This window comes from Lissotriton vulgaris, chromosome 11 (assembly GCF_964263255.1).
Source record: "Lissotriton vulgaris chromosome 11, aLisVul1.2, whole genome shotgun sequence".
In the NCBI taxonomy this organism is placed as follows: domain Eukaryota; kingdom Metazoa; phylum Chordata; class Amphibia; order Caudata; family Salamandridae; genus Lissotriton; species Lissotriton vulgaris.
In genome coordinates, this window is record NC_141699.1 from 106,351,874 (window position 1) to 106,369,691 (window position 17,818).

General features: G+C 48.9%; 1 protein-coding gene across 1 annotated transcript in view; it reads left to right on the forward strand.

The window, feature by feature from the left end:
• The window catches only part of RSPH14 (radial spoke head 14 homolog), a 590,080-nt gene that overhangs the window by 45,973 nt on the left and 526,289 nt on the right, over nucleotides 1-17,818 (forward strand). Inside the window, exon 2 of the mRNA XM_086942804.1 lies at nucleotides 9,147-9,249. Within this exon, the coding sequence (XP_086798930.1) occupies nucleotides 9,147-9,249 (103 nt within the window). The remainder of the gene's footprint in view (nucleotides 1-9,146; nucleotides 9,250-17,818) is intronic.

Below are 17,818 nucleotides of genomic sequence, written 5' to 3' on the forward strand. Positions count from 1 at the left end.
CCGGACGGACACCTTTCCTAAGGTAGTTTCCCCTACCTACATATGCTATAGTATTTGTAGTTGGTTCTGGTTCTTCAGATTCTTCTTCCTCCTCGGAGGGAGCCTTTTCTTTCTCTTTCTCGTGTACTGCTATCACTGCTTTCTTAATCTTTTTATACATGGCCTCTATGCAATTTTGTCTGTCATGTTTTCCGTCGGCTATATTTTGACCCCACTTGTTCAATGCATCTAATTCACTCTGCTCTGTTCCGGGCCTGTCTCGTTCTCTTATTAGACAATTTATGAAAAATCGTAGTATCAGTGCTTGCATGGTAACTTTCTGTTTCTCCAGGGCATCCTTAATACTGTCGGGGTCCTTTCCCGTTTGAACGAACTCATATATTCTATCTAGGTGCTCCTTCATTCCTGCATAACATAACAAACTATCAGTAGCAGATCTTAACCGTAAAGACGCTAATACCATTAAGTCGTCCTGTCCAGGTTCTGGATCATATCTACAAACTGACATATTTTCTTTTAGTGCATCAAGACGGGACGAATTAGAAGAACGGGGGGATCGGTACGTAAGAGGACTCTGCATACCTCTGAGATTTAATCTGTGAGTCGGTGGCGGGGTCTGGAGACCCGCGGTCGCACCTTCTGAAGCGGAAGCTTGGGCATTATCTCTGTGTGTATTCAGTATCTGAATTTGTCTTTTAGTAGGATCTGATTGAAGTGGTTTCGGTAACTCAGTTTTAGGTGAGGGAAGTGGCGGAGCTGGCGGAACGGGACTAGTCTTTTTCGGTGTTGGCTGAGAGTGATCTTGGGGGGCAGTACCACCCCCGGCCCTGTCAGTAGGCAGGGCACGAACAGGCAGATTGGTGTAAGCTGGCGCTACATCTTCGAGATATGAATTTAGGAATATGTCTTTAGTAGTCTTATGCATTACTTTAGTTGGAACTAATGGTGACGGCAAATTTTTCGGTATTTCTGAAATGGCGTCAGGGGTACCATCGGCCAAAAGATACATGTTGTTCACTTTGCCATTTTGGATACGATCTATTTGTTCTACTTTTACTCGAATTCCCTCAGTAACTAATTCGTTTTCTTGGGCTTTTTCTGATTCTTTAAGCCTGTCTTCTCTACGGAGTGCTCTATCAGCACGCTTACGTGATTCCTTACGCCAAAATTCTATGGCGTCTTTCTGAGATTGTCTAGCTTTCTTTTTCCGTAATATTTCTTCTACCTTTATGATGCACTCGGCATCCCATGTTCCGTTAACTGGCCATCGGTATCTTTCCTCTAAGTGCTTGGTATAATCGGTCCATAACTCTAGATACAAGATGGCGTCTATGCCATGCTTATTATACATGAAATTACCTGGAGTGTCCCTAGGGGGGATTGGAATCTCTTCCTCTAACATCCCTTTCCTAGTTCCTATCTGCTTTAATTTGTTGAAAAACGGCATTGTGCCTACTTGATACTGGAATGCTTGATCCTTGATACTTAATGTCAACTGTAACTATTTATACAAAAACACAATAATGCACAAAAACAATCACATTCATACCACGACATTAATCACATGAAACATTTAAAGACATAGCTAACTTCCCCCTACTCTGAATGTACCGCTCAACGATACAGATACACTGCTGTAACAGTGCAGAAATTCGGAATACTTTATATACTGCTAAACAGTACAGATACACTGCCTAAAAACAGTGCAGACCGGACTTGCGTACCCAAACCCGTCTAGATACGACCCAGCAATGGTACTCACCGGGAAGCACGGAAAACAGAAGGCCTCGGAAAACTCGACTGGACTCGACTCGGAACTTCGGAAAACTTCGGAAAACTTCGGAAAACTTCGGAAAACTGGTGGGCCTCTTCACACCTCGGACCTTGCTTCCTTCGGCTGGGCTCTGGTCGGGATCCTCCGCACTCCTCACCGCCTCGTCTGGGCACTGATCGCAGTCTTCGTCACCTCCGTGTGTCAGAGGGGAATGCAGGAAATCCTGCCAGTACACGTGTTGTCCGTCTAACTGATGGCAGGGGACACGGATTGCAACGCACCTTCCGGCGCGTGAGGTGGGGGAGGGGTCCCTGTTCGGGCGCCAAAATGATGTAAATAATTAATTTACTCTCTTAATTTCTATGCAGGTAAGTACTTAATCAATAATAACTCAATCGGAATGAAGGAAAACAGAGTCCGTGGTGCAAGAGTTTCTAAGGGTTTTATTCCTCATAAAGGAATCAGGATATCATGTTCTGACCACCACACAGGGTGTCAGAAGGGATAGATGAGCGCGCCGACGTTTATTGACAATACATAGCTTATATACTTGATTTACATCATAATGTTCAATGTAAGAGGCGTAACAGCTGAGAGAAGACAAGATAACAGTATACACGTGGTGCTAATACATCATCAAGAGGCGTAAACTAGGCGTGAACTAGGGTGTGTGCTAGAAAACGTCACTGATAGGTGACGTAAGTGGGTGGCACCAAGGGGTGGTGCTAACAGAATGTTGCAATGTCAGCAGAAATCGGAAGCTTGGATGCGCGCGCAGCTGCATGACGTGTGATAGACGGGGTGCAGGGGACTTGACATTTACACTGGCGGAAAGAGACAGAAGTCTGGCATGTCAGATCAACTTGTGCTTCTATCATATCTGATATCTGATGTTTTAGGAACTAAGCTATCTGGGCAGAAAGGTCTCTAGAGCAGAAGCTATTCTATACTTGCTGTGAGTGCGTGTATAAGCGCCTGAGTGTCTGTATGAGAAGCGTGGGGCACGGGGCCTTCCATGGAAGCATGGCAACAGAGGCTATGAATTACTTGCATAAAGACAGGTCGGCCCTTTAGCCCTGTAGCTGAGGAAGGATGTTTACTGAAGCTAGTAGGCTGGAATGTATCTTCGGGGAGGAAAACAGATAACTCGAAGGTTATAGTCAATCTTGGCAGGCAGCAGGCTGAGCTGAGCACGGAGGGCCGCGCTAGAAGTAAGTCAGAGTTCACGGGTACGGGGGCTGCTTGGGCAGAGGCCCTCGCAGTCAGAAGCCAGAAAAGAGGCTCGATGGCAGAGATTCAGGGCCTACTTTCAGCCAGGCTGAAAAACGTAGGAGTACACTTCAAAAAGACGTTGGCATAGCATACTCAGGAACGGACCATCAAACCCATTCATGGTGGGTCTGAAAGAGGACAAGTTAACGTTGGACGCAAATGTATTTGCGTCTTCATAGCTGGTACAGGAGGGAAGTTACATGCACTTTTAACTCGTACATGGAGTCGGTGGGGTACTCGCTAGGGAACACAACATGACCATAAAATTTATATTACCTCAGGCTAATGCAAGCCACACAGGAATTAAAAAAGGCTTATTACTCGGACCAGCAAGGCCTGAGCAGGGGCTCCTTTTCACAGGAGCTAGGGCAAGTCTGGAGCAACCAGACCCGCAGTGTAGTTCGTAGTTGTAGTCGCCAAGATGGCCGCTGACCACGTGGCTAGTGGCCGGGATGGCGCGTCGAGTGGCACAATGCAAAAGGGCCCCACGCAGATCGTGGAGATGCTGGGGGGCTGATCTTTGGTGCAAGGGCTGCTCGTGGTGGGGGTTCTCAGTCCCCAAAGCACAACGTCGAGGATGCCTCTGGTGCTGCGCTGTCAGCTCTTCGGGTGTCTTCCAAGATGTCCGGTCCCACGTCTCTCGGTGCCTCCACGGGTCCCTTCTTTGCATGGACTGTGGATCGGGCTGTGAGAAGTCTGGGAGTCTGGGTCTTGTCAGGCTCTGGGCTCGGGCTCCGGCGGGAGGCGGCGGCAAAGCAGACATCGATTCGCTGGTTGGTACCTGTATTCACAGGGTGGCCACTCCTAGGCCACAAGGGAGATTCTCTTCAGTCTTCTGAGCAGCAGAATGTCGAAGTCCAGTCTTCTTCTTTGTTTAAAGTTGATTTCAGGATGATCTGCTGTGCAATGGCACTGCTCCCACTCTTATTCCCAATCTGAGGGGTGGATCACCTACTAGGTCCCTCCTCTGGGAGGAACCAGGAAGGGGGGCGGTTACACCCCCTTTCCTTTGTCTAGCTCCTCGCCAGGCCTGGGTCTGGAAAGTACCAGGACTGGTTTGGACTGGCTTATGCACGGGGACACCTTGTGTGCCCCGGGCATGTCTCAATCTATTCAGCCCTGTCCTACCCAATACACAAAACCCTGTCTAGGTTGGTGGTGCTCCCACCTCCCAAGGCAGGAAACCCTTTGTCCAGGCTTCCCTCGCTGGAAGGACTCCCAGCAGCAGGGGGCCAGACTTGTGTCTGTGGTGGCAGCATCCATTTTGTGATGCTGAGGCTCTGGTTAACTTTAACCGGGGTTAAGGCTACACACATGTCGTGTCCCTCTAGAAGGGTGGAATGCTATCCCCGTCGACAGAACTGTTGAGGGGATAGTATTCCAATTCGTATGACACCTTACTCGACATGTTTTGATAAAGCCAAACCAAAGATAGCATATAACCGCGAGGATTATAATGCACTTAAGAGTATATGGTATGGCAATATCCCGGAACAGCTTAGGGAGTGGTTCCCGACAGCTGCAGACAGGCTCAGCTCATGCTAGAGCACCATCTCACATATTTCCAAGCACTCTGCCTCCAGGATTGATGAGGCCTTCCATAGGAGTGGCTGATAGGAACATATGTGTCCAGTTTAGGGATAGATATAGGGATACTATATCTTAGTAAGAGGTGATTACACCAACTTACCCCAGCTGAGTGATCAGCCAGTTGTGTCAAATATGGAGGCCAGGGGTGGCACAATACATGCTGCAGCCCCTGGTAGGCCTTGGATGCACCTATGCCCTGGGTACCTATGGTACACTGTTACAGGGGCCAACAAGGTGAACCAGTTCCAATTCGTAATGCACCTAGAGTGCATTGGCAGTAATTTAGAGAGAGAACAGCAGGCTGTGGGTCTGATTAGCAGGCCCACAGCCACATTAAGTCATAAACCAGTGAAGAAAAAAGCAAAAATTTGGGGTGACCATAGGATAGCAGACCCTACTCTCCTACATGGAGTGCATGGGACTCACGTCTGAGCATACCCATCCCACTCGGGGTGACAAATGCAAAAACCACAGTTGATGGACAGAATGCAGAACAATGTCGTACATTCACCCCAGTACAGAGATCTGGGCCTAAATCCATCGTTTTTTTGCACTGCACACCACCTCAGTTCAGACGTTCAGACGGGAGTCCCATGCTCTCCACACCACTGGATTCAAGCAAGCCGGGCTGAAGACAGCTGGAATGCCAGAAACCGGTCCTCGGAAGCTTGTTTACGGTCCAGGGAAGGCATGGCTTGGCATTTCGGGCTGGACTGTTCCCATGAGGCACATGGTAAGACTGATTTGCATATGGCCATGTCTGAACTGGGGTGGTATGGAGTGCAAACAAACAATGGATTTAGGCCCAGATCTCTGTACTGGGGTGAATGTATGACATTGCTCTGCATTCTGTCCATCAACTGTGTTTTTTGCAATTGTCACCCCGAGTGGGATGGGTATGCTCAGACGTGAGTCCCATGCTCTCCACACCACTGGATTCAAACAAGCCAGGCTGAAGACGGATGGAATGCCAGAAACCGGTCCTCGGAAGCTTGTTTCCAGTCCAGGGAAGGCATGGCTTGGCAGTTCGGGCTGGACTATTCCCATGAGGCACAGGGTCAGACTGATTTGCATATGGCCATGTCTGAACTGGGGTGGTGTGTAGTGCAAAAAAACGATGGTTTTAGGCCCAGATCTCTGTACTGGGGTGAATGTATGACATTGTTCTGCATTCTGTCCATCAACTGTGTTTTTTGCAATTGTCACCCCGAGTGAGATGGGTATGCTCAGACGTGAGTCCTATGCTCTCCACACCACTGGATTTAAGCAAGCCGGGCTGAAGACGACTGGAAACCAGAAACCGGTCTTCGGAAGCTTGTTTCCGGTCCAGGGAAGGCATGGCTTGGCAGTTCGGGCTGGACTGTTCCCATGAGGTACAGGGTCAGACTGATTTGCATATGGCCATGTCTGAACTGGGGTGGTGTGGAGTGCAAAAAAACGATGGATTTAGTGTAGATCTCTGTACTGGGGTGAATGTATCACATTGTTTTGCATTCTGTCCATCAACTGTGTGTTTTGCAATTGTCACCCCGAGTGGGATGGGTATGCTCAGACGTGAGTCCCATGCTCTCCACACCACTGGATCCAAGCAAGCCGGGCTGAAGACGGCTGGAATGCCAGAGACCGGTCCTCGGAAGCTTGTTTCCGGTCCAGGGAAGGCATGGCTTGGCAGTTCAGGCTGGACTGTTCCCATGAGGCACAGGGTCAGACTGATTTGCATATGGCCATGTCTGAACTGGGGTGGTGGGGAGTGCAAAAAAACGATGGATTTAGGCCCAGATTTCTGTACTGGGGTGAATGTATGACATTGTTCTGCATTCTGTCCATCAACTGTGTTTTTTTGCAATTGTCACCCGAGTTGGATGGGTATGCTCAGACGTGAGTCCCATGCTCTCCACACCACTGGATTCAAGCAAGCCGGGCTGAAGACGGCTGGAATGCCAGAAACCGGTGCTCGTAAGGTTGTTTCTGGTCCAGGGAGGGCATGGCTTGGCAGTTCGGGCTGTACTGTTCCCATGAGGCACATGGTCAGACTGATTTGCATATGGCCATGTCTGAACTGGGGTGGTGTGGAGTGCAAAAAACGATGGATTTAGGCCCAGATCTCTGTACTGGGGTGAATGTATGACATTGTTCTGCATTCTGTCCATCAACTGTGTTTTTTGCAGTTATTACATAGTCTGTCACACTGTTGCTTAGTTAGGAGCTGTATTTAGCTTGCTCCAAGAAGGCTTTTCTTGTTCTGTCATTGAGACCATGGGTGCTGGAAGAGGGGGTGCTGGAGGTGCTGCGGCAGCACCAAAATAACCATGCTCTGGTTCAGAAAGTGAATAAGCAAATACGATGTCTTTAATATCGTTTTTATTGTGTGAAGTTTGTTGTGTGTTCTAAAACAGAGGTCAAATGGAAGGATATGCCTCCTCACAATGTGCTTCTTATACTTTTAATATCAAAATAGTATTTTCTTTTTTTTTCTGTGACTGCAAAGTGAGAGGATTTTGTAACTAGAAATATATGATACTCTTGCTGCATTACAAAAGTGCGAAAGAATAGGCTGTACAATGCCATTTTCCCCTAACTCACAACAAAATGTAAATTCTTTTAAATTGAATCTGCAAATATATCAGCAATTAGGAAACCACAAATGAAACTTTTTTGTAATTCTGAAGTACATTGAAAGCAAAGATTTTATTATGATAAAAACGAATCAAGATATGTTACTTCAGTGTGCAAATGATAAATATTCACTGAAACCCGATTTTAAACCATTATTGTTTGTGTGCTGTATAGTTTTATCAGTTAAACTGCACATCTGTGCACATTTTTTGACCATTTTAATGGAAATGTGATCTCTGTAAATGACAATGCTCTAACACATTGATACAAGGGTGGAGCAGCCCAGGCCTTTTGTGAGGTCCAGCACGCGTGCCCCGCCAGCTATGAGAACAGGGAGTGTGCAGTTTCTTTGTGGGTATCTAGGTCTTCTAATGTGGTGAATCAAGGTGCGTGCTTCTTTTAGGAGCAGGGGACCTCACACACCTCGTGGGATGTCATGCTTCATCATCGGGCAGCTCCTCATTGGGCCGGCGTTGCAATGCCCCACAGACCTCTAGAGGGGGCTCTTTACTGGAGTTCTTTTCTTTTTTACTTATGTGGAGTGTGAGGGTGGATGAGGAGATGTGAGTAGAATGGGTAAGGAAGGTGTGTATTAAAAATGACTAAGGAGACCACTGAGCACAACCAAAGACAGTGGACACAAACCAGGAAATAGAATAGGAGTCACACTGACAGCAATTCTACTCCAGACCTGACAGAGCCAGGGGTACCCTGACCACCTGGACTTTATAGGGGGTCCAACATTTTTTTACAGATTTTTTTTGCTGCAGTCCCGGGGAGGGGAGGTATGAATGTCTGTGTTGGCCTTGTATGGGCGGTTGGCCCTGTGGCAAGGGGTTGGCTGCCTGCAGGAGTTTGGACCCAGGGCATGGCCAACCACTAGCTGTGCGCAGCCCGTGGGCCGGGGGGTTAAATGAGTCCAAAGTGGGGGCCGCACCTTTTCCCTCAGGTTGACGCCTGCCAATCACAATGTGTGTTTTGGAAATCAATGTATTTGGAGCCCGATTTTTATTGGCCCCTAGTTGAAGGATCAATGTGAATCTTCCAAGAAGGAGCTGAAATTAATGGAGATTTTTGGAATGTTTTGTGAAGATTTGTCAAATGGCTCCAAAGTTATCAGCAAAACAATAAAGGCTCTTCATCTAAAAACTCTGACCAAACTATAGCTATACAGTGGTGACCACCACTATGTAATGTACTCATGCAGAAAGTGAGCAGTGAAAAAACACACCAATACATTGCTGCACTGATACCAGAGTTCCAGGTCAGATATACTATCTTTTTTGTAACCCCTGATGTGAGCCCAAGCTGCAGAACAATCCCATAGGCTGTATTCAAGGAGCTCTGTGATTTACCATGAATTATAGGTTAATAATGAAATAAATAAAATTATGACAAATAAGTAAGCAACCTAGTCAGACTGTTTCAATTACTAATCATTTAAGGTTTTGCCTCCTGCCGTAGAAAAAAGCCCTTCCCCACGCCATTATTTGTAGATGTTTACACAATCTGGGTACATTTTCACCTGTTTAAAAGGCTAATTTCAGTAATCAACAGCTGAAAGTGACCAATTAACTTTCGAAAAGTGTCTTTTGCAGCATGTGTGTGAAACAATTCTTAACTTTTGATGCGTTTGAGCAAAAAAAAATAAACTTTAGAATATATGAATCATGCAGCAGATGCTAGTTTACATGGAATGCGCATCACAATCATGTTTATGTGGAAGATGCTGTGGCTGGGCAGTCATGTTTTACTTTGACACTGGTAATGATTCATTGAATGAGTTTGTGCTGCTGCTACACAGTTGTCCAAACCTATTGACTTATAGTTTTTTACCTTTCAAATGAAAGCAAAGGTTTTAATGACACTAAGCATGAATTTGCTTTGATTCTAGGTTTCTTGGAAACGCTGAAACATCTACTAACTGATGAAAACAGGACCGTTCGGCAAAAGACCACCGAGGTGTTTTATCTTCTGGCAAACCACAATGTGGGGAGGTAAGCGGAGTACTTCGGCTGGCAGGTTTCAGGTCACCGCATTGCAAGAAAACAGATAAGTGCCCTAAGCCGGGTACAGTTGTGAGATCATTGTGAGCAGGATGGACTGCTAGCCACTGGCCCCTACCACTCATCAGTCCACAAAAGACCCACAATCAACCACCTGTTCACTGTTTTTACAAATAAACTCCATAATAAAAGCACAAGATGTAGAGGCTTAAAAGCCCCCTGCCTTTTGAATATGATATTAATTATTTGAAACATTTTTAAGGATAAATGACAACAAATCATTTCAATTTTTAATTGTCCACGCCAGGGGTGCGCAGCCACCTTCCAACCATGCTTGTATTATTAAATATTAAGGGGACATAATGATCCCCTCCCCCAGAATGGCAAGAGGATTGTTCACCTGAAATGATTTATTTATTCGTTTTTTAGAGCACGCAATTTCCCGCGGATGTCCTGGCGCTAGCAAAATTAAACACTCTATACAGCAACTCGCATGCTCAATGGCTCCAGGCAAAGCCTATGTAAACAAATGGGTTCCTAGGGCCCTGCGAAATTTCAAGACATTTGGGGCTAGGCGTAACTATGTCTGTGCTGTAAACACAGAAAAAGCCCACCGTCCCAATCTTGCTCTCTGGTATTCAGGTCCTTTGATCAGTCAGTCGAGGGTTGAGCAAGGCAGTCTGGGTGGAACGTACTTTTTAAACATATCAGATATGTACGAAGCCCTTGCAACTGGGTAAAATGCCGTACGAACCATGCAGCACGCAAAGGGCCTTGAACAGTCATCTCATATGAAAAGGGAGCCAGTGTAACTGGCCAGGTAAAGACGATAAGCTGTGAAACAGACCTCTCCAAACATCAACCTAGCTGCAGCATCCTGTATAAATCGTAACCTCTTTGTAAGGTAATCCGTAGGCCCAACATAAAGAGCATTGCAATAGTCCTCTCGGCTTGAACCAGGGTTTGCCCCAACAGCTATCAAGACTGTTGAGGAATACAAGGGAGGCTCTTATTTAGCAGGAAGCACGTAGACATTAATTTATTATTATGAAAATCAAGTGAGAGTTTGCTATCAAATAGCATGCCCAGATTACGGGCAGTGGATGCTGGTTCCGGACATTCCCCTAACAGTTGGGCCACCACATAGAGGGCCAGATTGAAGGATTGCCAAATATAACATCCTCAGTTTCATCTGAATTTAGCCGGAGAGAATCGGCATTTATCCAACTAGCTACCTTGATCAAACAGCCTCCAACTTCTTCTGGAGTTGGGAAATGTTGCCCTCCATGCGCATGATTATTTGGGTATTATCCACACAGCCATAAAATTGAAAGCCAAAAGAGGCAATCAGTTCTGCCAGGGGAGCAACATAAATATTAAAAATAGTGGGGATGAGAGCAGAGCTCTAAGGAACACCACAAGCAATATCTTTAAAATCTGAGTGAACGTTTGCCATTTAGACTGCCTGAGTTCTATTTTCCAGAAAGGATTCAAACCCTCTGATTTGCTTGTCTCTCAGACCCATAGCAAATGACCTGTTCAGTAAAATAGCATGAGAAACCGTATCGAAGGCGGCTGACAAAGCAAAGAGGATGAATGCCCCCAAACTAACTTCCTCCATCCAAGATCATGCGGATGTCATTGGTAGCCACTGTACGTATGGTTTCAGTGCCAAGGCAGGATCTGAATCCAGATTGGTGCTTATTAAATAAACCCTTTTCCTGACTCTAAGAAGCTAGCTGTGCATTTACCCAGCTCTCCGGGATTTTTGCAAAATACAGAAGTAGAGTAATAGGTTTATAATTAATGTTATTAGATTCTCCATGACTCGGTTCAAAACAGGTTATTAAAATATGGTATTGTCTTTCACTCTCCCCCCTCAGTAGTAATAACATTTTCCACCTAAGATAGGTGCTTGTAGCTGCCTCCCTTTGTTTATCAGTTGGTGCTGTCAGATGACAAATTGGCCCTGCCTACCACTGGTAGTTGTGGCAGATTAATTTACTCTCCTGGGATGGTGAGTTTCTTTGTGCTGCTGACTGAAAGAGGCCAGGTTGCTGCTGTATCCACCAGATATACTGTGCCGAGAGCAAGCCCTAGACTGGGGATTCAAGGGATGTGGTGTGTTACTTCGGTGACACCAGTACGCTGACACTGTGTATCCGTGCGCGGGTGCCACCGCTTTGGAATGGCCAACCAGGCAGCAAGTTCTTCCGCTGCACTGTCCTCTGCCCACACCAAACCTCTCCAGACTAAAGCCCATGCTTGGGGAGCACTGTCATAAGATGGGGTTAAGATTTGATGGTATCACTGCTGGCTGGGTTTGAGAGCAAAGTATTCCAGAGGTAACAGCACCAGCCGGATTTTATTATTGTGAAATATATGGCTGAGGTTTTGTAGAAGTCGTGTTTTTAGATCTGGTATTTCTGAAGTCGTTGTACTAGACAGGGGTTTAGGACTACATTTTGGTGTTGTCTCTGCTCATGATTTCAATTTGGAGAGGAGCATTTCTAAAGTCACTCTGTAGTTCTTCCTTCTAGACCCGGCTGTTGTGGGTATGACTCCTTGCGTATAGTCAAAGTCACTGCACGGATAAGTTTACATCCAGCCCTCTCAGCAAAGTTGTTTTTTTTTGTAAATCTTTTTTATTGAAAATAAAAACAAACAAGGCAGTAAACACAATTCAATAGGTTATCAGTCCGAATGCGGAAGGAGGAATAAAAATTCCATACAATAAGGTGTACAAATCATATTAGGGGATGGGAGCAGGGGAGAGACGGGTTCAAAACCGGGATATAAATATTGCATTACGAGGAATGGCAGGTCAGGGAGAAAGTGGAGCTTCAGGGACATCCATAAGAGGAGGAGTGCAAATATCTCCACGGTAAGTGTTCCAATGACCCCATATCTTACCCATTTCCTGGGTCGCCCCCGTGCCACATAGACCGTCTTCTCCCTAAACATGCACCAATCCATGCTTTCCATCCAAGCCTCGACCGTGGGTGGCCTCTGGGAACCCCACAACTGCGCTGTGTCTCTCTTAGCCACCATATTTCCCAGGGTTGCCCACTGCGTCTGTGCAACATTATAGTCAGTTGGTTCCCAAACATTCAGGAGACAACGTCTAGCCTCGGGCAGCAGATCAATACCAGTAGTCTCCTCCATCTTATTGTGTATCCCAGTCCAAAGCAGCTATTGCAGGACACTCCCATATTATATGTAGTAACGTCCCTAGCAGCCCACAACCACGCTTACAAAGACCATCTTCCGAATAACCCATTCTAATCAAGCGTGGGCCAATCACATAGACTCTATGCAGGATTTTAAGTTGCACAAACCGGAGACGGGCCGGAATCGTGACCGCCTCTGGAAGAGATTGCAGACTGCCAATCCTCATCGTCTAATTCAAGACCGTCTCGGGTCCATACGTCCCGGAGGAGCACCAACAGGTCAGTCCTACCATTGATCAGCTTTTTATAGATCAAAGAGATAGTACTATCTGGCACATGACCATCCAGTATTCTATCCTCAAGCGGAGAGTACTCCGGAATATCCGCACTCTCAGTAAAAACCAAATGCAAGGCATGGCGGACCTGAGCATATCGAAAATATTCCCCATCACTAAGTTGGAACTCGGCCTTCAATTCCTCAAAAGTTTTAAACTTGCCTTTTACCCAGAGGTCACCCACCTTACTGATTTTTTTTATTTTTTTTTAAAATGTTTTTTTATTGTTGCATCAAAGTATATGAGTACAGTGTAAATCATCTGCTGACGTGGCGTCAACATTCAGCCACGATCAGCTAGGCGCGCAACGTTTTCTTGTTTTATACAACTGGTACAAGTAGGCATTTCCTCCATTAAACAGTACAGATCGAGCAAATATGTCTGCAGGCTGGGAGACAGTGAACGTGCACCGCCAAGGGGACGGAGAATAATAGCAGGCATGTAAGTTCCCGCCTCAAGGGGCGTAGGATCGGGGTCTGTACAGTTCGTATAGTGGTACTACCAGAGAACGGGGGGGGGGGACAAAACTGTGGGAGGGAAGCATGTGGGCGCTAGCAGGGTCCAGGTAGGGGGATACTGGTGACGGGCGTCGGGGGGGGGGCACTGGGCTTTCCAGTTTGCACTCCAAGGGGGGAGAGGGACGGACAGGGGGTGGATACATCCCGTGTATGTGAGTGGTGGGATGGGTGGTATGATAGATGAGAATTGACCAGGATGCATGGGGTACCGGGATGCGGCCCTGGGATGGTTGACACCAGGTAGAGACTACTGGCCCTCTCGGGCGGGGGGGGAGGAGTAGGTGGGTCTCCTGCACGCAAGGACTGTCTGAAGCTATGAAGGAGCATGGCCCATTCCATGGAAATGGGAATTTTTCGCGCGCCCCTGGCTTCTTCCTCCCTAAGAGCATCCTCTTCCGCCGCCGCCCACTTACGCCCCTGTCCATGCTGCTATAGGGGGACCCTCCGGGGATCGCCAGTGCATGGCTATGCATCTGTTCGCCAACAGGAGCGCTAAGGACACGAAGCGTCTATGCACTGGTTCTCGCTTACGGACATGAAAGATGCCTAGTGCGCTCGACTCCCAGGTGGCTAGTGTGGTGAGACCTGTGAGTTCCGAAGTGTTCCGTGCACCGCCCGCCATAAGGGATGAAGGTTGGAACAACTCCAAAACATGTGTCGAAAATCTGCAGCAGGGGAGCAACATCTGGGGCATAGGAATGGTGTGGAGGGATAGAACTTCTGCAAGCGCACTGGGGTGAGGTATGCCCTGTGTAAAATATAGTATTGGATGTTTTTGAAGCGGGCGTTCCTAGATACGCGTTATGGGGCCTCGAGTGCTTTAGTCCATTCTGAGTCGTGTAGTGCGCGACCTATGTCCTCCTCCCATGTAGCACGTAGGGTTGTCAGGGGAGCGTGTGAGAGTTCCCGGATAGATTTATATAGCCAGGTGACCAAGTGGAGTCCCACTCCCATATGTAGGATAGTATGTATTACTGGATGCGTGTCTGGCTCGCCAGTTCGGAGATTATAATGGGGCCGGTACCCATCGAGCAACTGTCTGTATCTGAGGAATTGACCTGGTGGAGCCCGTATTCAGCGACCAGTCGGTCGAGTGATTTCAGCTGGCCTTCCTCAAAGAGCGACTCCATATCTGTGATGCCACAGTGCGACCATTCGGTGAACAGTGGAGCTGTGAAGTAGAAGTCCTGCCTGGGGCTGCCTATCAACGGTAGCAGCGGGGAGTACGGAGGCCTACTGGGGGATATCTGGTGGATCCGCATCATGCACCGGCGCGCTATCGCTACCTGGAGGGGGTATGTTCGCCGTGGCTTGGTGCCCGGGAGGAGAAGACGGGTGAGTTCCGGGGTTGTGACTCTGCCGGTCGGGGTAAAAGTCTCTTGGGGGTAACGGTCCGCCGTCCAGTATGACAGCCATTGGAGCTGCGCCGCGAGGAAATAAGACTCGAAGGACGGGGCTCCAAGCCCACCTTGCGTTGTGGGAAGTTGGAGGGTTTTCAGGGCAACCCTGTGTCGGCCTGCGCCCCAGATAAGGGTTCCTAGGAGGGAGTCGACGTCGCGGAAGAAGGACCTGGGTGGCACTACCGGTAAATTTGTGAAGTGGTAAAGGAGTCGGGGAAGCATCACCATTTTAGCCAGGGCTATCCGTCCTATTGGGGCTAGCGGGAGTTTATTCCAGAAGGCAACAGCCTACGCAGGCTTGCGAGTGCTTTGCGGTGGTTACCCTCAAAGATGTCTGCTGGAGAATGGTACAGGCGGACACCAAGGTACCGGGGAGCTTCTGCGGACCAGGAGAGTTTATGCGGTCCGAGCTCGACTTCCCTGGGGGGTAGGCTCGAGTGAAAGGGTTAGACTGTGGACTTGTCCCAGTTCACCTGGAGTCCCGAGGCGTCTGCAAATTCCGCCAGCGTTACCCCTATGGGGGCCAGGTCTGTCTCGATGTCTCGGACGTATATGAGAAGGTCGTCCGCGTACATGGAGACGCAATGTGTGCCGTCTGCAAGCGGAATGCCCCAGTTCACACCCTCCAGGCGCAGCCGAACCGCCAGCGGCTCGACTGCCAGCGCGAATAAGAGAGGTGACAGGGGGCGCCCTTGTCTTGTGCCTCGCCAAACTCCAAACGCCGGTGATATGCGTTTCCCGATACGAACACGCGTGGTCAGATCGGTGTACAGAAGGCGTGTGTATGCCGTGAGTGTCGGGCCGATGTTGAGGCCCCGCAGGACTGAGAATAGACGGGCCAGGTGAGGGTGTCGAACGCCTTCTCCAGGTCCATAATGAGGCAGGCGGCGCGGGGAAATCTGTCTCGTACCTGATCCTGGACATGGAAGACTCGGCGGAGGTTCTGGGAGGTGTTCCTCCCCGGAACGAAGCCGCATTGGTCGGGGTGGATTAGTGGGCGTATGACCTGTGCATACCGATCAGCCAGCATTTTCCCTAGGACTTGCAGTCAGCCGACAGGAGCATGATGGGACGATACGACCCCATGTGAAGTGGGTCCCTGTGGGGTTTGGGAAAGGTGACAATCACGGACTCCCGCAGTGACTGGGGTAGCCTCCCTAGATGAAGGGATGCCCCGAACATCCGAGATAGTCGGGGGACCACTAGGGGAGAGAATGTCGAGTAGTATTCTAGTGGGAAGCCATCCAGTCCCGGCGCTTTATTCCGAGACATGGCACGTATCGCTTGGGTGATGTCTGAGGGCGCTATCTTGGCGTCGGGTGTGCGCTTGTCATCATCCGATATCGCGGGTAACGTCAGCGGGACTAAAAAACGATCCACAGATGACGGGGAGCACTGGGTAGGGGTCCCGTACACTTGTGCATAGTGGCGCTGGAACGCCAGAAAGATCTCGGCCTGTGAACGCACCAGCACACCTTCCGGATTGATAATATCCGTGATTGGCTTGATTTCGGTGTCCTGCCTCGCCATCCAGGCTAGTAGTGCCCCCGTTTTGTCTCTGTCTTTATGCACCCTAGTGGCGTAAGCCCTAAAGTTGTATTTTTGGAGATCAGCGCAGGCAGTCTGATATATTGTCTTTGCCTCGGCCGTGAGCACGGCGTGTTCCTCCGAGTCGTCAGGCCGTTTAGTGAGTGCGGCTAAATTCTGCTCTGAGGATAGGAGTGTCCGTTCCAATGTGCGGCGAACCCCTACTACCTGTTTGATGCATTCTCCCCTTGCCACTACTTTAAACGCGTCCCACTCCACCAGTACCGACGATGCCGTGTTCGTGTTGTGTGTGAAGTAATATTGTATGCTGGTTTTGTGTGCGTCTCTAAAGACTGGGTCTGATAGGCAATCTCTAGGGAGGCGCCAGGTGGGGACTGGCGGGTGTGGGGGGCGCCAGGTCAAGCGAAGGATGTGGGCGTCATGATCTGAGAGGATCCGACCTAGGTAATCTGTAGATGTTATCTTAGGGAGGATTGGTGCAGAGCATAAGAATTGGTCTAGTCGGACCCGGAGGTTGTGTGGGATCGAGTGGAATGAGTAAATGCGAGCCAGTGGGTGTAGGTGTCGCCATGCGTCAGTGAGCGCCCAATGTGTGGTCCATGCCCTGAAGAGCTCTGCTTGCCGGGGGACTGGGGAGTGTGCGGGTGGAGGGTGCGAGCGGTCTAGGGTGGGGTCTAGCGTGCAGTTATAGTCACCTCCCAGCACCCACGGAACTGTGGTGAATTGGGCCAAAATTCCTGTGAGGTGGTCCCAGAATTTATCCTGGTCCGTATTAGGGGCGTAGATGCTGCCAAGGAGGATTCCCTGTCCGTCTAGTATGCCCTCCAGAAGTGCATATCTGCCCTCTCTATCCACTACCCGCCGAAGCACCCGGAAGGGAGTGCCCGGTCTGACCCAGATTAATGCGCCGTGCGCAAATGCTGAGTATTGTGTGGCACAAAAGATCCCTCGCCATTTGGCCTGCAAACGAGTGAGTTCCGTAGCGTTAATGTGCGTCTCTTGCAGAAATGCAATACTAGCTGACATGCGCTTAATGTAGGAGTAAACAGAGTAGCGTTTGCTGGGCGTGTGTAGGCCTCGTGTGTAGGCCTCGTACGTTCAGTGTAAGGACATTAATGTCTGATTGTGGGACCGCCATCCTTAGGGTGTCGTGGTCGGGAAAGGGACCCTCCAACAGTCCCAGAGGGCCGCCAGTGCTTATGTGTCGCGTGTGCTCCTGCGCGCCAAGCTTCCACAATCGTGGAGGAGGAACTAATGGGATTAACAACAGGTAGAACCTTGGGTGGGTAACAGTCCCAATACTGAGGATATATCACCGGGGGTGGCATATCCAAACTAGTGTCCCACTAGGGGAGAAATACAACAGGAATCAGCGGGGGTGGCAGCGTGTGTCGCTGCTGGGCTGGGCTTGTGCGCAGGTCGGGCTCTTGCAGGAGAGATGTCTATCGCTCGCTAGCGCATACAGTTATCTGGTTAAGCAGTCTAGGCTCCTAGATGTCGCGCAATACAGTAGGCAACCATGAGAAGGATATTGCAGTTGACAGTCCATCCATCACGAAGAGGTGTTAGGTTGGCTGGCCAGGGTAGCG